The sequence below is a fragment of the Papilio xuthus genome, unplaced genomic scaffold (assembly GCF_000836235.2).
Source record: "Papilio xuthus unplaced genomic scaffold, Pxut_1.1 DF828952.1, whole genome shotgun sequence".
In the NCBI taxonomy this organism is placed as follows: Eukaryota; Metazoa; Arthropoda; class Insecta; order Lepidoptera; family Papilionidae; genus Papilio; species Papilio xuthus.
In genome coordinates, this window is record NW_013529697.1 from 8,027,394 (window position 1) to 8,047,701 (window position 20,308).

Here is a 20,308-nt window from a genome sequence, read left to right on the forward strand (position 1 = left end):
GCAGCGCGCCCAGGGCCGCGGCCAGCGCGCGCAGCAGCGTCGCGCCCGCCGTGCCCGCCAGAGGCTGCGACGCCGTGTCCGCCGTGCGCGCCGCCGCCACCAGCGTATCCACGTGCGCGGACGCCTGAGTGCGGCATGCCTTGCAAATACTCTGAAAAATAGTACACGTATAAATAAAGAACTTGATCAAAAACAAGAAGTAGATCGAAGTGAGTGAGCAGAGAGTAGCGAACAGCCACCTGCAAGGCTTGCGCGGCGGCGGGCGCGAGACTGGGGTGGTGAAGCGCGTGCAAAAGGGCGTGCAGACAAGGCTGCAGGCAGGCAGGGTGGCGCTCCACCCACTCGCACAGCTCGCCCAGCAGCAGGATGCAGGTGCGCCGCACCGCCACGTGGCTCTCCGCCGGCATCGACAGGATCGCCTCCACCACCTTCGGCACGTACTCCTCCTCGTCACTAATTGTAACAACAAACAAATCTCATTGTATACAAATGGTTATTCACAGAGACAAACGCACAAAATAGTTGTAGTACTAACGGTAATATATTTTTAGCGACGGCTTGCATGATGAAGAGGGCGGCCTCGGTGTGCTCCCAGGAGCAGTCGGCCTGCAGCGCCGCGAACATCTGCCGGAACACCGCGCTCGATCCCACCATGAACACCACGTCTTTGATCAGCTCCATCACCTTCATGCGGAACTCCTGCAACAATGTCCAACATACACACTAGTAATAAATTATGGTACAATACCATAACATTTTTTTTAAAAGAATTTGTCCAAAAATTTAATGGCACAGAACATCAGTAATATTTTATTCATTCAAAGTTAACTAGCACAAAGGAAAAAATGCTTTACTAATGTCTTCCAATTTAAAGATATAAATGCTATGTATTATAAACACACAAATTATAAACTAATTAACCATAATTAGCTGTCTTTATTAATTCATATTAATGTCTCAAACAATTCAGTGCTAAGTGTTGTAATCATAATCATATAAAAAATGTCATTTCAAATTCATAAACACACAGACATACAATAGAACTTTTTTTATACATTCAGTGCCACAACACAACTCACATGTAAGAATTCTCTTTCATCGTCATCAGCTCACTATATGTCCCCACCGAGGGGCTCGGAGCCTACCCTAAGTTAAGGGTGATTAGGCCATAGTCAACCACGCTGGCCAAGTGCGGGTTGGTTGACTACGGTTGAATTCTCTTTACTACATAACAATCAATGGGTAAACAAAGCATGTAGTACAACTTACATAAAACTCATCACCCTCATCAGGCAATTTAGTGTTGTCAGGCTCAAGCTGGCAATGACGGGCCAGGGCTTCAATGAGCCTCTCAATGTGCGGCTTGAACGCATCAGTCAGCGGCTGCTGATCTCTCTGATACACTTCCTCTGACAATCTATACCACAAATTGAATGTTATTTCCGCTACCTGAAAATAAAAGATAATAAGATAATTGTTATTTTCCTACATTCAATTAAGTGATGCAATTGTTTAATGTTTCAAGGTTTATGTCTCTTACTGTGGGTTATTACTGGTATGACATATATTGTCATTCTTCATATACCATTTGTAAAACAGACACAACAATATATATACATCAATATGAATGTCACAGCAATTAAAACACACAGACAAGTTTCTGAGCATTCAGTAAACATTGCATTAAGATTACTTTCTTATTAATAAAATATTTATACATTCATGACATATATAGTTCATGGAATGAGATACAATTATTTTAGGATTAATTGACCAATAAATTTACAGAATAGTAATAGTGGCCAAGCTATGCATTTTAAAATCCTTAAATTATATAACAAGAACTATACTGACCTCATAATCATGATGACCAACACAGACAAGTGCTAATTCTAGGGACCTCATAGCGAAATGAACCCGTCCACTCGCTGTACAAAATACTATCTTCTCTAAAAATGTCTCAGCCAACTCTGTGAACACTTTAGCATAGTTTACTGCTTTTTCTTCCTCTTCATGGGCTACTGCCATGTGATAACTCTCTTCTAAAGATGCTATACTATCAAACAACAGCCTTTCTATGTCTTCATTATTGTTGTTTTCCTCTAGACAATGCAATAGAGCACATATGCAGTCAGACGCTGCATCATGTAGCAAGTTTATTGAGTTGTGATCTCTGAGAACTTGCAAACAAAAGCCTATCACCGCATTCTGTGGCACCTCATCTATATTAACAGCCCGCACCTGTATCCATGATGTCATACATTTAACTATTTTTAATGATATTTGTGAATTCTGAGAGTTTGCTATGCTCTCCTTTAAAAATAAGCAAACTAAATTAGAATTAGCTCTTAGTTCATTTTTTATCTCTTCTCTACGATTTTCACCTAATTTCAAATTCGGAGAGTCAATTTCTTGAGGCAATACAGTCAATATTTCTAGTAATGCAAATTCATTTTTTGTCGAAAACAATTTAATGAGGTCGCTAACACAATTTTGCCATGTCTGCATTTGTAGAGCCAAATCCGCCAGAGCTAGTGACAGTTGTGTGAGTATAGCATTACTTGTACCAGCTGCTGCATTTTCCAGGTGGGCGATCAAAGAATCTCGAAGGGACACAAGAGACTCAGGTGGCAGCTCAGAGAGGTTATGTTGTACTTTAGATCTCATGGTCTGTGCGGCGAAATAGTAGGACTGTTCATCTTTTTTTTCTTGTAAAAGTTGATCCGATATCTTCCAAGAGTGTATCTAAAAAAAACATATATAACTGTAAACACTACATTGATGTACGTCAAAAATATATTTAGAATTGTAAGTAAAAAACATCGTGTAAAAAATTAAACAGGAGAAAAGATATAAAATTATTTTACTTACAGATTTCTGGACATCTCCAAGCCAAAGAGATGCCTTTTCCTTTTCATTTGCATTGGGGTTATCGTATAAAGCACTTATAGCCTGGTAAACAGTGTCCATTGACGGAGCCTCCATCGTGATCTATTTTTAAGTCGAGAGATAATCTCAACAATTTTCTCACAAAACGTGTAAATTACTTACTTTCATATTAAACTTCGTATAAAACGAAAGGAATAATAATTGACAATAACCAATAACCAAACAAGCAACGTCAAATCGTTAAACAGTCACAAAATCACAAAAAGTCAAATGGATAGACCCACAGACTATAGAGCAGTATAGTTTTCGCACATACGAAAATATTAATGGAATAGAACGCGAATTATGTTATCTGTTTTCCCCAAATGTCAATGTCGTCACAATTGTTCTCTCATTGTATGTGTCACTGTCATTATTATCAAATCAATTATTGTTTGTCAAAGTGTAGGTAGGTAATAAAAAATACATAACCACCGGTCAATTCAAGTACAAATGTTTCGCACGACCACTTCGATTTCCCGCGGTGTTTCAGCATTCGTGAAGCAAACCTCTTGCGCGTTACACACATCCACAATAGCTATGGCTCCTGTAAAGGTAAGCGAATAAACTTTATTGTAATTACATAATATGGCCCGGCTTAATTGACATTTACATTTCAGGTTGGCGATAAGTTGCCGTCTGTGGATCTATTTGAAGACTCGCCGGCAAATAAAGTAAATATTTGCGATTTGACCGCTGGTAAGAAGGTGGTTCTGTTTGCGGTACCGGGAGCATTCACACCCGGTTGCTCAAAGACGCATTTGCCGGGCTACGTTCAGAATGCCGATAAAATGAAGGCTGATGGAGTCGGAGAAATAGTTTGCGTTTCTGTTAACGATCCCTACGTAATGGCTGCCTGGGGCGCACAGCACAACACCAAGGGAAAGGTATATTTGTGAAGTTTATTTTAATACTTAATTATTATGCCTAAAGTTATCCTTTAGCAATAATAATGGTATATATTAATGAATTACATACATAATATTATATTGAACTCTAGGTGCAACAAAATAGGATATAAAATACTCTGAAAGTATGAATTTTGAGCAGGCTGCTTGACCTTCAACCTTATACTTGATAATGAATCGGCTTGAATAGCTTATAAATATTTTACACAATTATATAGGAGCAGATATGTATTGTTTAGTGTTAGCAATCTTTATTTTATTATTCATGACTCTTAAAATTTGATTGAGAACATTCTTAGACAGAAATAAGTTGAATTATATTATAATATGAAATTTATTGACCTTTGTTTTTTAGCCACTAATTCTTTCTTTGTAATTTGATAACCTTGGATAAAAAGTAAACAGCAATTGCTATCTCCTTATTACTTGAGTTGACCTTAGTAATGATAATAGTTATTTATTGCCTGTAGTTCATATTTTTTGTTGTCTATGCAATACAATTTCAAAATATATTTTTGTTAAAGATCAAATGTAAACTACGCTATAATTTTCGAGTTGCAGAAACCATACCTCCTATTACAAGATTAGACAAAAAAAAATAAGTTCAATAATGCAGTATAGTTTTTAACATTGTACAATTTTGTTCACAGATCCGCATGCTGGCTGACCCTAGTGGAAACTTCATTAAAGCCCTGGACCTGGGCACCAATCTACCACCGCTGGGTGGTTTCCGCTCCAAGCGTTTCTCCATGGTGATTGAAGACAGTAAAGTCGAAGATTTGAATGTGGAGCCAGATGGCACTGGTCTGTCTTGCTCCCTTGCAGACAAGCTTAAATATAAGAAGTAGAACTTTCCAGTTACTTGTAAACTTATAAGTAATGATTTCATTAAAATCGTCTTTTTGTAATTTTCTTGCATATTCAATTGTATTTTAAACGCATAATATTTATGTTTGCTTTTTATTAACATATTCTCTAATATGTTAATGCAGCATTTTTATATGTCAGGTTAATTATTTGATACAAAGAAATCAACATTTGCTAAATATTCTAAGGATAAAATTCAGGTAACTTAGTTACCTTATTATATCAAAATATGTTTAATTATTGGCACTAACCCAGTGATATCTTTTTCTCATGCATTTCTTAGGTGAACTGCTTTATATCAAAAGATTTAATCTCATATATGAATATTGTGTGGAAACACTTAGCTTTACTCTCCTTATAGACTGTTGAAGCACTCCTTGTGATAATGAAAAATAAACATTGGTTTTAGAAATAAAAATGTGTTTTATTACACTATCAATTATAAACCTACTAACTGTCGCCCGCGGCTTCGTTCGCGCGGAATTGAAGAAAAACAATTGGTAGCCTATGTTCTACATTTATGCCAAATTTCAGTGCCATGCAGCCACTCTGAAGATACCTTCTGACAAACCTGTATCCATCCATATGTCCCAACATATGCATTTATAGTATTAAGTTTGTATGTATCACTTCTCATCTTAACATATTACTATGTTATAACTTTTATGTATCTTTTTCGAAGAAGCAAGGATCTTTATTATGAAATCCACTAAAAAAGTATATTGCATTTCTATTGCACTGTAATTATAATAATTATTTTAGATAAATAAGGCAGTGAAAAAAGCACATAAATATCAATGGAGTTAACAATACTAAATTATTTACAAGTTCTCAGTAACTGCAAATACATTCAGATTGATAAAACCTTGAACCACTAGCGCGCAACGTTTACTTGTATAACTATGGTATGGTTCAGTGGTTAGAGCCTGTTATTGAACTCTGAATGCAGTTCGATTTTAGACCACAAACTATTTTTTTATTCTTTCTTATACTTTTTAATTGACAAATACAGAGAAGTATCTTGAAAAAAAATACTTAAGAATCGTAACTTGATGTACACATTATGTGCTTCTAAAGATTACTTTTGTACAACACAACTAAGGTTATCAACAGGGGTAAGCAGATAAATGATCTGTAAATATAAATTTGTACACAATGATGTTATAAAAATCTTTAGTCAAAAGTAATATCTATCAATATAACAATAAATAATTAGCAAGTCTTTTTGTTCTTGGGGCTGGAGAGTGTAACGAAGCTGACTCTGCGCGGCGCTTTGGGGCTCGGCACCGCTTTCACTGCCACTGGCTCTTTTATGTCCGTCACCTGAAATATAATATGATATGTAACTAAAGATGTTTAAAAAGGTTTTGTTTTTTCAAAATTCAATTTACAGGAGAAAACTTTTTATGCATCATTTTTTTGAACCTCCATTTCCTTTTTTATTTATTTTTAAAGTGGTATTTGACGAGCTTTTGCCCGCGACTTCGTCGAATTTTTTTTTTTGATTTTATGACCTGGTAACATAGACCTTTAGGGCATATCTTATTTGGAGCGAGTTCGTCGAGCATTTATTTGGACAAAGAATAACCTTTGTAATAATTAGTACTTTTCTCCCATGAACTTTTATTTTTGAAAAAAAAGTTACGAAACTAAAAACACACCTTTGCTTGTTTAAGAAAGTTGCTTTCACATATTCTATTTGAACTTGTTGGAGTATCACTTTGTTTTGGTGAAACATTTTTGAGTTTTGTTTCTGGTGATTTCTTGTCCGACTGTTTGGTTGATGTGAGTGTGTCTTCATAGACCAGTTTCATATCTTCTGAGTCCTCTATCACCATTACTTCTGGGTCTCTGTTACCGCTGTCTACTTCCATTGGTTCATCGCTGGGTTTGGGTCTTATAATCTCATTGTTGGAACTATCGGACCAAGAAGACATGGCTGTTTCTACAAGGAGATCTACTTTAACCGGTGTCTTCTGTTGTATTTTGTCAATTTTCTGCTTCTTAGGTGAGTCATCGGGAGCTTTAAACTTTATGAAGGAATCTATTTTTGGAATATTAGATACTTTTGTTGGTTTTGTATTTTCTTCCTGTTTATTTTCTTTGTTCGTTAGTTTTACTGTTTCTTTACCTGTTGATTCTGCAACAAATTATAAGAAAAAATTACAAATTTATGACGTCATCTAAAATATCAACGAAAGGTTTTTTTTTATAATAAATGGAAAGAGCCACATTACATAGTCAAGATACATAATTTAAATATGTATGTGACATGACATACCCAGTTTTTCAGCTACATCATCAGGGAGCGGCTCTCCGAGCTCATCCTCAGTGAAGGTGATGACAGAACAAAAGCCGTCGGTGCTGGAGGCGACCAGCACGCGCCCATCTGACGACCATGTCAAGTCTGTCAGTCTGTAATATAAACCTATTTGTAATTCTTGGTTAATGTAAAAAGATTGACCAGAGATCGAAGGCCCAAAACAAAGGGTCAGTGAGATGAAAACTAAATGATGAATGGATGAATGGGTGTTTGTTAGAAGGTATCTCCAAACAGCTGTGTGGATCTCGCTGAAATTTGATAAAAATGTAGAACATACACTTATTTCTTTATTTTTAATTCACACTAATTAAGTTTCTTTTTTAATTCAGCGGAAACTTAATCCGTGAAAGCTTTGTACAAGTAATGAGTATAGATTTTTAAATAATCTATTCTTCATTTAAAACGAAAGCATTAAATTGTTACCTAGTATAATGTATGTTGGATATAAGTGCAATGGGAGTCTTCTGTTGTGTATCATACAGCAGCACTGAGCGCTTGGTGGCTACAGCAAGCACGAAGCGGCCGGGCGTGGGGAACGCGGGCTGCGGCCCAGAGGCTCGCGGCTTGTACCGCACTGGAGACCACCGCACTGCCAGCGCTGGCTCGCCACATGGCAGTACACAGGCTGGCCTGACAAGTAAAAAACTCAATTTAGTATACACCAAGATTAATATCCTCACATTTGTAAGCAACATTTTTATACAGATTTATTGATGAAGTAACCACCTGTTTAGGGCTTATTAGGCTTGTAATTTCTTGTATATCCATGGTAGAGCTCTGCAAGGAGTTAGTTGTTGAACAAATATGCTTGATTAACTACTTGTTACTTAGCTTTATATGGTTCCCTTACTTAACACGAAAAAACTATATATAAATATGAAGCACACCAACTTACACTTTTAATGAGTATCTAGTGTAGATATAAACAGCATTTATAGGCTTAAAATCCATCTTTCCTTGCTCCGGCTCAATGCGGCCTGCGGGCACTGCTACAAAGAGTCCATCCGGACTGAACTCCAGCCTTCGGTAATATGTTTGGAGAGTGTCATCATGGTAAAGACGGACTTTCGTGTCATACAGGGCATGGTCTTTGGGAAATGGTAAAACTGCTTTACTGCTTTTAGATATGACTTTCTTGGTTGCTATATCAAATGTGCGAAAAGTTCTGAAATCGAAATATATAAAATTGTTTTTAATTTAGAAATTATACAATTAAAATAGACACCAAAATTCTAAATTAAATAAAGAACAATTCCCATGTTACTCACCTATCACTACTAGCTGAAGCAATAAACTGTCCTTTGGGATCCCATGAGACACCTTGTACAAAGCCCTGATCAGTAGAAAGACAAGTGTATTTGCCTTTTGCAACATCCCACATAAGAAGCTTGTTGTCCACTGAGCCAGAGGCAAGTTGAGCTGAGTCAATACTCCAACTTAAATCCAGAACATCCTCCACATGCCCTCGCAGTGTCTGCACATATTTAAAAAGTATTTAATTTTAGCCATCAAACTATTTTAAATAATTATGGAAAGCTTGTAAAGAACCTGTGTAATAAAAACATGATATACAAAATGGATAAACAACAAAAATCAAACAATGCTTTTACTTACTTTATGAATGACCCAATTTTCTTTATACTGTTCTTCACTTTGTTCTTGTGTTGATCCGACTGAATCTTCGGTTTTTGGCTTCCAAATAAATATAATGGACTCATCGTCGCCAGATGCAAGGAGTTTTCCATCTGGGGACCATCTCACGACGTTTACTGATTTCTGATGGCGCGTTAAGTCTGCGGCTACCTCTAACTTGATAGAACCGTTGTCGGTTATGGAAATATGCCATATCTAGAAGACAACAACATGTCGTTTAACTAAAAATAATTCTATTCTCCTTTTTTATATTTGTCAGTTAAGCTTACCAAAACATGTGTATCAGTTCCCCCAGTCGCTAGCCTCAGTGGTTCATTTTCTTCGCACTTAGGTTGGATATCGACACTTAGAACGGGATCCCTATTATGCCATGATATTTCAGGAATTGAAAACTTCATTTTAGACGTTACTAACTATAAAATGTAAAAATATATTTGTTGCTAAGCTATTTATCTGATATTTCTTCACCTTTTCAATATAAATATAACTAAAAGATGCTAACACATCTGTTTCAGATTTCTATAAACAAAAATATAAATCTGTCAGAAAAAACGTAAAAGTTTATGGCTTTTGGCGCGAAACTGATTTGACATCTGAATCTGATAAAAAAATACGGCACAGATCACATAAACAGAAAAATAGGAATTGCACTAAAATGATTTATCTATGAACTGGACTGAACACTTGGTATTTGGATAATAAGTTAAAAATTTACTAAGGAAAATTTTCGAGTGCTTCAAAAATCATCTTTTTGCTTATTTATCTAAAATCTTCCATAATTAAAATCTCAAAACCTCTTTGGACTTATAGAATTTTAATTCAAGTGGCAACACTACAAGATCTTTCAATTGAAAATTTTTATCTCGCTCGCTCTTTCACTGACGTTTGGTTGATATTGTAAAACGCCAAAATGGTTTGTGTTTCTTATTCTTGAATTTATCCATGAAAATCTTTGTTTGTGTTCAATCAAAAAGAAATTATCGTTACAATTAAGTGATACGACTTTTGACTTTAAGAAATGGTAGCCGTATTTTTATCCCCGGTCATTACTATTTCAGGTGAACGTACCAAAACAGCGCAGGACCTACTGCAAAAAATGCAAGTGCCACAAGGTACATAAAGTGACTCAGTACAAAAAGTCCAAAGAAAGGCACGCTGCTCAAGGTAGAAGGCGTTACGACCGCAAACAGCAGGGTTATGGTGGTCAGTCCAAACCCATCTTCAAGAAAAAGGTAAAAACATAACCTCAATTTTCATATCGATATTTACATATTTGCTAAACGTAATTAATATACAGATATGTGTCTTTCCATTAATTTTGCGGCATCAAATTTATTATTCAATTGTATTTTTTCTATAAACAACAAAGTTAATTGATGAAAGAGTTCAATAACAATTTTCCAGATTGTGGTCTGATGGATAAAATTGTTTAAATAAGTGATATTTAACAATAACATTAAACTATTGTAGACATAGAAATTCTATATTGAACCCAAGGCTTGACTGTGTAACTGAAGTAGGAGTAATGTTATTTCTTGACTACAGCATTTGGCTACAGTTTTAATAAATTAGATGCATGTGAAAGTTACATAAATAAATAACTTTGTTACTTACATTTATAAGCTTCTAAAAGCATCATGAATACTGCATACTTGTATTGTAAAATATATTAACAATTTAGAATCAATCAAGTCATAAACAATATCTTTTTTAGGCGAAAACCACAAAGAAAATTGTGCTCCGTCTGGAATGTGCAGACTGCAAAGTAAGGTCCCAGGTGGCACTGAAGCGCTGCAAACATTTTGAGCTGGGTGGAGACAAGAAGAGGAAGGGACAGATGATCCAGTTCTAGGCTGGTTAATAAATAAGTCAAAAATCTAAAATGTTTTTAATTTATCTCTAATGTACTTCAACTAAACAACTACACATTTAAATTACAACTCTAGATAACATGACTATTTTAAAGAAGTACAACAGTTTTTATTATTTGTTGTTGAATTATTACATTTGTTTGGTGATGAAATGTACTCTTTGACAATCCGGGGAAGAAGATGAACAGTATGACACCTCACTCATCAAAATCAGTTCAGTTGCTTAGGCTCAAGGGCCTAGAAAAGTAATTGCTTAGGCTGTAGGGCCTAGAAAAGTAATTGCTTAGGCTTTAGGACCTAGAAAAGTAGTTGCTTAGGCTCTAGGGCCTAGAAAAGTAGTTGCTTAGGCTCTAGGGAATAGAAAAGTAGTTGCTTAAGCTCTAGAGCATTGAGTCTAGATCATTACCATGGAATTAACATAATTAAAAACAAACAATACATATGTGCCAAAATATCCTCTGTAAGTTGTGTAAAAGGCATAGTATATTGAGAATACCATGCTATGAGGTTAAAATAAAAGATAATAAACAGTAATGAGACATTTACAACATATAAGTCTGTTACTGTATTTGATTCAATAAATACTTATAAAAATAGATATTGATGCAACATAACAATAACAAAATCTGTTTAAAATAGGTGTAGATGAACTTATGTTATTTATGAATATATTACTTTTTCATTAAACTTTCAAATTCATCAGGATCTAGCCCTTCTACAGCAACTTTTAATTTGACGGCTTGGAGAGGTACACCAACTTGTACCAATTTAATGAACCGGTCATACTCTGGTTTTTTTATAGTTTCCGATGTCTGAGACACATTATCCTCAGGTTTATCTTCAATTCCTTTGTCTTCCTGTTGTACAGGGTCTGTTTGGTCTTCAGACTTTATTTCAGAAGTATTTAGAGATTCTGCAGTTGAGCTAGTTTGAGGTGTTTCATTGATCTCTGGAATTGATGAAAGCTGAAAAGTATGGTTATCTTAGCCACTTTCTAGTAATCAAGAAATTCTTACAATATGAAATGATAATATTTAGTGAATCGACAATGTCATACATTTTGACAAATTAAGCACAATAAATTAGCCTAATAATTATTTGAGACAATCCCATTTGTAACTTTTTGAGACCTTTGGAGTAAATATGGAATTTATCACCATCTCATTAACAACTATTTAAACTCGTGAGTGATAAATGAATGATATAATTTACCCGAGCTTCCAACAAAATCATAGCAGCTTCAACTTTTTCCAATTTCTGTTCAAACTGCATAAGCTTCTTTTCGCATTTTTTGGAAAAAGTGTTCAAAAACTGTACGGTAGTTATCATAAAATGGTTTAAGAAGGCAAGTGTTCGTTTTTGCTGTAAAGCTGCAACCTATAACATTTATATGTTGTAAATCATAATGTAAAAATGTTTGTAAAATCTATTAAGAAATTAAAACATACTTTTGAAAGGTCCAATTTTTCAATTTCCTGATTTGAAAGTGTGTCTTGCATTCTGAAGTGATTGTTTTTTTAAGTTTCAGTAAAAATAAAAGAAAAGTTTCTTCAAAGCGCTCATATTAATTTGATAACAGTAAAACTAATTAACATTGAGACAGAGAAAAATTATTTACATTTTCATGTCAGCTGTCAATATAAACGAAAATCTTTTTTAAAAATATGTCAACTTCGCTGGTAAAAGCTTGGAAAACAGACAGCCACAAATGCCATTTTTTTGTATGATAATTTTCATAAAAGTTATTAGTACTTTTGTTTGGTACCTACATGAATGTTTCCAAAGCTTTAGTCGCTTAAGTCGAAAAGTAGAGGCAGTTGCATTTTTTTTTTGGAAAATAAATGCAAAGTCAATGTTATTGAATTTTTGCCATTTTCACAAATCTGTAAAGATTATTTGTTGTTGGCTGAATTTTTAAATATCATTGTCCAATTTAAATTTCAAACTGTCAACTGTCATTCCCTTGCTGACAAACAAATTCATAACAAATAATTGTTGTGCTTAAAATAATTAATAACGCTTTGGAACAATATATTATATTTATTTTATTTCCAAATTATTCAGGACAAAAATGGCAGGGGAAGTAGTTGTGGATGCTCTGCCGTATATTGATCAAGGATACGATGACCCTGGCGTCAGAGAAGCGGTAAATACAATGTTCTTATTTTTACAACAACGAGAACAAGCCGTTTTGGGATTTCTTTTACTTTTTACTCAAATATTATAGGTGTAACAGAAAAATCTAAATCCAATTGTTTGAATATGAAAATAATAGTTGATATAAATTCATAACCTTACTTCCCCAAAACCATGTAATCTTCTTGTTGTAATATTAAAAATATTTTCTAAACCAGTAATTGCGAACCTTTACATATCAACGTGCCCTTTTTATAAACACCTATTATAATATTAGATATCACTAATTCACTAATGATGTTACTCAATCAATTTTGCTGTAAGTCAGTTAATATTTAAATGCTAAGTAAATGACGTCATTACATTATTCTTGCAGGCTTTGGCCATGGTAGAGGAAGAATGTAGAAGGTACAGACCGACTAAGAATTATCTAGAAAACACTGGCCCAGAACTGAGCACAGCATTTGAGACCCCTGCACTTCAGCGGGAAATGGAAAGGGTGCAACAAAGACTACCAATGGAGCCTCTTTCCATGAAAAGGTAATAATAACTATACAAAGTTATTCACACAAATTAGCTTTGTACTGATAAAAGAATTTTAATAACTATAGTTTCTGATTTATATTTCCTAATAATTAAAGTTAAATTGTAAAAAATGTTTTCTTTTTTTCTACAGATATGAATTGCCCCCACCACCAGCTGGAAGGCTGGGGGAACCAACAGCATGGTCAGAAGCAGTAGACAACTCTCATGCGCAGCTATCTCACCAGGCCACACGAGTACTTAACTTGGAGCTGCAGTTACATTATGGGACTGAAGCTTGGAGGTCATATCTAAATGTACTCCAAGCTCTGGTTGCCCGCTCACAGAATGAACACACACAGTTGAGGTATGTTTTTTGGCCAAATTGACCATATGAGTTTGTACATTCATACACTATGTAATCTTTTGGATGCATTCATGAACAATAATTAGTGTCAACATTTTTCCCCTTCTATAAATTGACATTTTAATATTGTATGATACAGGAAGCAAATAGCAGCAGTGAACTGGGAGCGAAAACGGTCGCAGACGGCGAGCGGGGCACGACTCCGCGCGCTGCGCCGCCGCTGGGCGCAGCTCGTCTCCGACAACTATCGTCTCGAGCGCGCCATCATGCAGTTAGAAATTCAATTGGAAAAGGTGAGATGTAACAATTTTTTACAGTTTATTCAACAAGAGGGTCTTTGCCACATTAATTTCCTATTACTTTTCATTATCAACCATTATTAAATGAGATTAAATTTTGCATATGTGGTTATGAAAAAAAATTGTTTCTATATGTGATACAAGTAGCTAAATCAATATAATCTTAAAAACACGGTTTACAAGCATGGGTTTGGCTTACTTGTCATATTAAGATGTTTATAAATTTATTCTGTAGGCCAAAGGACAAACGATGGCTGAGGATGGTGAAGGTGCAGACATGGAAGCTGTCAAATTATTACCAGACAAACTTAACTCGGAAACCGAGAAAGAAGTGCAGAAGAAGATAGAAGATATGTTTGCTGATTAGAAAATAAAATAATATGTAGCCGCTATATGTTTTGTTTTTTTTAATCCTTGGACCGTGCATTTAAAATATCACAATAATATCTAAAAATATCGAAATTAAAAATGAAAACGTTATTAGTAAGATTTTACCTCTAGATTTTCTGAACGTGACACATGTTGTTTTGAACGATTGTCAATTGTTGTCATGTGTCAAACATATTTTTATTAAATTTGAAAATGGCGGACGATGCATCGAGCAGTAGCGGTTGCACCGGCAATTTAGTTGATAATTCAATAAATCAAGATGAGTTGATAATGAAACAACAACGGGAAATAGAGAAGGAGGTAATTTGCTCACTTTTATGGGCTTACCTTTTCTTTGGACTTTTATTTATCCTTAGAATAAACAATAACAACATCGTGTTTATTTGTTTTTAGATCTCCGAGTCGATACCCCTTGTTGGCGATCTCGAAGTTTTGTCGTCACTAGAAAAAGAATACACTGAAGATCCCATATATCTTTTAAAAGTCAAAGATCTCTCTTCAAAATACAAATACATTAGAAGAACTCGTCCCGACGGCAACTGCTTCTTTCGGGCGTTTTCATACGCTTATTTAGAACATCTCCTGACTGATAAAGCAGAGTACGATAAATTTTATGAAATAGCAAAAAATTCAAAAGATACACTGGTTGCATTAGGTTTCCCAGAGTTTACGGTTGAAGACTTTTATGAAACGGTATGTAATTTAAAGGTTATGTTATGATTTTTTTTTGCTGACTCAAGCAAACAAGTTTTTTTAAAGATAAAAGTCTACAAGAGCATACAACTGAAATGTTTTGTACTAACTACTATTGTAAGTTTTGATTAAAAATTTTAACTAGCAAGATTGGTTTTGATATAATTTTTTTTAAATATTGTAATAGGTTTTGATTTAGCTTATGACATGAATTAACTACTAAAATAGTGTCAGCACGAGTTTTTACCCTTTTGTAGTATGCCAACTACTAATTGTAACGAAATGTATTTTTGTTAATTTGCAGTTTATTGAAGTTGTGCAAAGAGTAGGTGAACAAGCGGGGAGCAGTTCTGCCGGCCTGGATGAAGTGCGCGGAGAACTGCATTACAAGTTCAACAAGGAGGGTTACTCTGACTACATTGTGGTGTATCTTCGCCTCGTCACCTCCGGCCAGCTGCGGATGCAGCACAACTTCTACCAGAACTTCATAGAAGGCTCTAGAACTGTTACTGAATTCTGTAGACAGGTTTGAAACTTAAATTCTAGTCAGGCTAGACCCTTTGTACACAAGGAATTGTAAATCTTCAAAACAATTATAACAAGTATGAATGAACCATTTCATACTTTGTAAGAATTAATTTTTAAAACATAATAAGATTTCATATTTCAATTTGTTACGAACAGTATTAGTTTAATAGCATTGGAAGCCATACAAAGGTGTTTTATTGAGGTCATAGTATATGACTTGAGCAACAAGCATTATTGTCATGGCTACTTATTATAGTTAAAAATAGCTTTTATCTTATTTAAATAATGATACTAAAATTATTTTTTGGATATCTACTTCTGTCTTGTCAACTAATATTATTATATGTTATATTTCAGGAGGTAGAACCAATGTATAAGGAGTCTGACCACATTCACATAATAGCACTCAGCAATGCTCTAAACGTAGGTGTGAGAGTCAAGTATATGGATCGCGGAGAAGGAAGTCAGGTAAAGACAACACTATGTATAGTAAAATTAAAGTTAAATCATTAAGTAAAGTATCATTATATCATAATGATGTTTGTTATCTAAGATTTATCAGATGTTCCATTTAGATTAAATCAGGTCTAGTTTTAATTAATCAATGACACTAAGATTTTTGCTTATTAAAGGAATTTTATAGGTTGTCTCACTGAACATGATAATTATTCAAAGTTGTATTGGACGAGGTTGGTTGTGTATTGCAAGTAATATGTTTGTGCAGGTGATTGCACACGACTTCCCCGAGGGCGCACGACCGCTGGTGCACCTGCTGTACCGGCCCGGCCACTACGACATACTGTACGCGTGATCACCATCACAAAGATCTTTTTACCATAATAAATTTAATTACATTTATTTGCTGTTTCACTGTATCCGCTGACCTTTGTAAATGGATTGGCTATTGTATTTTGTGCATATTTGATTTTCGCTGTTTTCCATAGTATTAACTCGTCACGAAACATCAATAGACGCGTTAAATAAGAACAATCAGTTTATAAAGATCAGTGATTTTATCATATTGATGGCTGATAAAGAGAGACCCTACATAGGATGAGCACCAGGTTTATGACAATGATTGTATTTTATTGGTTAGACACAGTTTAAAGATAAATTTGAGGCAATCTGTTTTTATTAAATTAAATGTGGTTCAGATATCCATTTTTAAATGTAAGGTTAAATGATTGAAATGTAAAACTCTAGCACAAAGTTAAGCTTTATTCATAAAAAATGTTTACAAAATCTGTTAATTTCTTAAAAGAGGAATAATAAGTCATTTTTTAAAATACGACAACTAAAACTTTCATTAATTTACTGTTTAAATCTAAAAAATGAAATAGTACAAACATACACTGTTAAAGTAACTTATTTTATAATCTTTTCCATTAACAAGTATGAAAGTACTAAAAGCGGAGGAATATTTAAACAGTAATTGTAAAGAATTAAATCACAATATAAAAAAAACTTATCAATAAATTTTATCTGCAGAAATATACTCCGTCTGGCTCCCGCTTTGGTTTCATGCCCGCAAAGAAAGCTTTTATATCCTCTTCTTTAACAATTTCCTTTTTGAGCATAAAAGTCTTTAAGAAATCAGACAATTTCTCTCGCAATTTGTTATACTCGGTGACCGCATTTATTTGTTGAATGCGATCAAGGGAGGACAAAGCTTGTAAACCCTTTTCATACTGAGAATTCCCATTGCTTCTTTCTTTTCCTAACATTTCATATGCAGCCACTGTGTCCTCTGTGTCTATCAGAAATAGTACAGACAAATCTTTGTACATAGAAAGGCACTCATTGCATGTACAGAGTTTCTGTCGGAAGTTTGAAGGCCAGAATGTTGCTCCTGTAAGGTGTCTTTTTATTCCCTTTGGTCTAATACAACTTTTACTCTCATTAGGTTTGATCCTTTTTGCACCATCATCTTTACCTTCTTCCTCTGTTAACTTTCTTTTGTTTTCATTACTACTAGCAATAGCTTCATCAACATCCCCAACATTACTTTCTGTATTAGGTTCAATTTTTATAGAATTATTTCCTTCAGTCTGTGTACTGTCTCCTTCAATATTCATTGAATCATCTTCAGTAATTGTATCTTGCTTATCGTCAGGTTCTATTGTATTAACAGATTCAAACTTACTCTTTTGTACACTGATTGTTTCAGGATTTGCGGAGCCAGTTTGTTGTATCTCCATTTTACTTGAATCACTTTCTTTTTTCTTTTCAACATCCATTTCTGTTCCGTCTTTCGTATCTTTTACAGTTTCGTTAGCTGGTATGTTTTCATTAACTGCCAATGGTTCAGTGATTGTATCCATAGGTTTATTTGTTGTATTCACAACTGAATCATTTGTTGTATCCATAACTGGTTCATTGACTCCATCTATAACTGGTTCATTGACTGCATCCATAACTGGTTCATTGACTCCATCTATAACTGGTTCATTGGCAGAATCTATAACTGGTTTATTTATTGAGTCCGTGGCTGCTTCATTGGTTGTATCTGTCACTGGGTTTTTGTCGCTTTCAATATTGGATTTTGTTATTTCTTTTTCAATTTCTTCTTGTTTTTGTTCACTAAGTGCTTCTGTATCAGTAGGTTCTTTCAGTAGCTCTTCTTCCAATTTTATATCATTGTCAATAATATCTTTAGATTCAACATCTGTAATAGGCACATCTTTGGTACTGTTAGCTTTGTCTGTAGTGGTTACTTCTGTGTCTTGTGGGGTAGGCTCTTCCTTTTCTTCTTTGATTGATAATTCCTTATTACTTGGAAGTTTACTTTCACATGCATCTTCCTTCTGGTCAGAACTTAATGTGGTATTTTCTGGAACTATGTTTGTAATATTATCTTCTGTCTGTTGATCTTTCTCAGTTTTGACTTCTGAAGTTGCAATACAAGAATTTTCTTTTTCATCAATTTCTGGTGTTGTATTGGAATAAGTTTCATTACTTACATCTTCACTTTTAACTTTTTCTAGTTCATTTGCGGAATCCTTCATTACATCACTTTTAGAATTTATTACAGACTCATTTTTGCTCTCAGCCAATACATCTTTCCTACAAGTTGGATCACTTAAGTTTAGATCTGCTTCATTTATCACTTCAACATGTTGTTCTTCAGTATTTTTTGATGTTCCCTCATTTCCTGAAATGCCATTAGACAGGTTGTTAACACCACTACTGCTGACAATGTCAACATCCACACTTTCAGTTGTTATAGCTAAACTGGTATAATCATGCAAAAAACTATTTTTCTCCATGCAATCTTTACAAATCATTTCAGAATATGGTTCATCAGGGACAACTGCATCTAAATGAGATGCATGAAGCCAGTCCTCACAGATAATACATTGGATCATTTCATCTTCTGATGTAGATTCTGGGTCAGGATAAGGTCTATGGCATGTGCAATATAATCCGCTGTAGTTCTGATTGTATTTGTTGTCTTCATTGAGGTCAGCTTTATTTGCAGTGAATTTACAAGGATGTGAGTTAAACTTGGCATTGCCACAGTCACAGCGAAAGTTTCTCTTAGTATACAATTCAATCAACTCATGATTCTCATGGCACATCAAACTGCAAGCCAAGCATACTCCAGCTCTCTTCAAGGGATTATCTTTAGCATCAGAACAACATGTCATACAGGCATAGATTGCTTGCCTTTTTATATAACCCTGAAAATAATAAAATCGTGAATTTCATAATATTCACATATAAAATGACATATTCAAAAAAAACTGTAAAAATATACATAACTAGGTAGTTTCGTCCTGATTTATGCATTTATTGATGGAGTTTGTTCTTGTAGTAAATAGATCATTGCATTTCAGAAAGTCTATCAACTTATTTATATTAGATTATTTACTACGAGACAAAACGACTTCCTATTTACTTATTTCGTGTAATCAGTGCAACTATTTTCTTATGCCATATAAGACTTACATAAATATCAGTTATTTTAAAGCAGGGCAGCTAATACAATTAGAATGTCACTTTTACGGTTATTTACATTGCTTAAAAGGGAGATTTTTACTATGAAAATAAACTAATGATATAGTAAATTTTATAGAATAAGGTAGGTGACCGATAAATAAAACATCTTACCTTATTGTAAGAACAATTTTTATCATCAGAGGCACCAAGGACGGCATTAGCGTCCTCTTCAAAGTCCTGTTCTTCTTGCAAAACATCCAACATTGTCACAACCTTGTCCCCGTCATATTCACCCATTTCTATGTCTTCAGTAGTATTTGTTCCATTCGTTGTCATTTTTACACCTTCTCTGCAGCTTTACTAAATTTTGTTTTGGGTTCCTTTTAGCACTAATTACAAAACTTGACGGAAGCCGGTTACTGAAGGCGCCAACAATTTATTTCTTTGCATTTGCAACAATCAATCGACAACGGACGGATCCAAAGACAAACAGTCAAAATGGATTTCTAAAAAAACAGAGTTGCCAAGTTCCGGGGCAAGTGTACAACGCAAATAATACACCAAGATTCAGTAATGTTAATATTTTTCTACAATAAATTATTGCCAAAATCCCAAAGCCTATCGAAAGGTGTGACCAATAAAGGTAATTTATAATCAATTCCAGCGCTCTTTTACGTAAAACGGAACGTAAACAATTTAGGTAACCAGTAACCATTTCATTGATTTGATTGGTTGTATTAGAATACAAATTAGTTTAAATGAATGCGTTTTCAAAGTTGAAACAAGGCTCCCACATATTTCACTCATCTTACTTAACATTCAAGATATGGCAGCTTATAATAATACTAGCAGAAGCGCGCGATTTCGTCCGCACGGGGTCATGA

General features: G+C 34.6%; 8 protein-coding genes across 9 annotated transcripts in view; 4 read left to right on the forward strand and 4 right to left on the reverse strand.

Moving 5' to 3' along the window:
- The window catches only part of Tnpo-SR (transportin 3), a 5,070-nt gene extending 1,842 nt beyond the window's left edge, over nt 1–3,228 (reverse strand). The window contains exons 1-6 of the mRNA XM_013320159.1: nt 2,872–3,228; nt 1,855–2,745; nt 1,270–1,449; nt 536–699; nt 240–453; nt 17–151 (exon numbers count right to left, since the gene is read on the reverse strand). Of these exons, the coding sequence (XP_013175613.1) occupies nt 17–151; nt 240–453; nt 536–699; nt 1,270–1,449; nt 1,855–2,745; nt 2,872–2,985 (1,698 nt within the window). The 5' untranslated portion in view covers nt 2,986–3,228. The remainder of the gene's footprint in view (nt 1–16; nt 152–239; nt 454–535; nt 700–1,269; nt 1,450–1,854; nt 2,746–2,871) is intronic.
- A 190-nt stretch (nt 3,229–3,418) lies between these two features.
- Nucleotides 3,419–5,077, forward strand: Prx5 (Peroxiredoxin 5). Its single transcript, NM_001312194.1, is given in 3 exon segments — nt 3,419–3,483; nt 3,549–3,815; nt 4,487–5,077. Coding segments are annotated over 3 exon segments (480 nt in total). The 5' UTR covers nt 3,419–3,468; the 3' UTR covers nt 4,685–5,077.
- Nucleotides 5,078–5,859: 782 nt separating this feature from the next.
- On the reverse strand, nt 5,860–9,233 carry Caf1-105 (chromatin assembly factor 1, p105 subunit). Of its 2 annotated transcripts, none has more exons than XM_013326075.1 (8): nt 8,949–9,233; nt 8,641–8,874; nt 8,295–8,500; nt 7,922–8,191; nt 7,450–7,656; nt 6,985–7,118; nt 6,365–6,849; nt 5,860–6,026 (listed from the first exon to the last, which is right to left on the reverse strand). In XM_013326075.1, the coding sequence occupies exons 1-8, from the start codon at nt 9,075–9,077 to the stop codon at nt 5,916–5,918; spliced, it is 1,776 nt and encodes a 591-aa protein (XP_013181529.1). In that variant the 5' UTR covers nt 9,078–9,233; the 3' UTR covers nt 5,860–5,915. The 2 variants fall into 2 exon arrangements, with proteins under 2 accessions (XP_013181529.1, XP_013181530.1); XM_013326076.1 differs by having other exon boundaries at nt 6,365–6,843; nt 8,949–9,232.
- Nucleotides 9,234–9,555: 322 nt separating this feature from the next.
- On the forward strand, nt 9,556–10,562 carry RpL36A (ribosomal protein L36A). Its single transcript, NM_001312494.1, has 3 exons — nt 9,556–9,592; nt 9,738–9,911; nt 10,394–10,562. Exons 1-3 carry the CDS (start codon nt 9,590–9,592, stop codon nt 10,529–10,531), a joined length of 315 nt encoding a protein of 104 aa, NP_001299423.1. The 5' UTR covers nt 9,556–9,589; the 3' UTR covers nt 10,532–10,562.
- On the reverse strand, nt 10,556–12,204 carry CCDC53 (Coiled-coil domain containing 53). The gene is made up of 3 exons (XM_013326039.1): nt 11,999–12,204; nt 11,763–11,927; nt 10,556–11,515 (listed from the first exon to the last, which is right to left on the reverse strand). Exons 1-3 carry the CDS (start codon nt 12,047–12,049, stop codon nt 11,222–11,224), a joined length of 510 nt encoding a protein of 169 aa, XP_013181493.1. The 5' UTR covers nt 12,050–12,204; the 3' UTR covers nt 10,556–11,221.
- A 305-nt stretch (nt 12,205–12,509) lies between these two features.
- Nucleotides 12,510–14,266, forward strand: BCAS2 (BCAS2 pre-mRNA processing factor). The gene is made up of 5 exons (XM_013321224.1): nt 12,510–12,696; nt 13,063–13,226; nt 13,363–13,575; nt 13,715–13,868; nt 14,110–14,266. The coding sequence occupies exons 1-5, from the start codon at nt 12,622–12,624 to the stop codon at nt 14,239–14,241; spliced, it is 738 nt and encodes a 245-aa protein (XP_013176678.1). The 5' UTR covers nt 12,510–12,621; the 3' UTR covers nt 14,242–14,266.
- Nucleotides 14,267–14,464: 198 nt separating this feature from the next.
- Nucleotides 14,465–16,343, forward strand: LOC106126701 (ubiquitin thioesterase otubain-like). Its single transcript, NM_001312241.1, is given in 5 exon segments — nt 14,465–14,564; nt 14,658–14,957; nt 15,262–15,483; nt 15,843–15,953; nt 16,210–16,343. Coding segments are annotated over 5 exon segments (750 nt in total). The 5' UTR covers nt 14,465–14,534; the 3' UTR covers nt 16,297–16,343.
- Nucleotides 16,344–16,758: 415 nt separating this feature from the next.
- LOC106126693 (putative E3 ubiquitin-protein ligase UBR7) lies at nt 16,759–19,916 on the reverse strand. The gene is made up of 2 exons (XM_013324476.1): nt 19,596–19,916; nt 16,759–19,165 (listed from the first exon to the last, which is right to left on the reverse strand). The coding sequence occupies exons 1-2, from the start codon at nt 19,758–19,760 to the stop codon at nt 16,964–16,966; spliced, it is 2,367 nt and encodes a 788-aa protein (XP_013179930.1). The 5' UTR covers nt 19,761–19,916; the 3' UTR covers nt 16,759–16,963.
- Between the last annotated feature and the right edge of the window lie 392 nt (nt 19,917–20,308).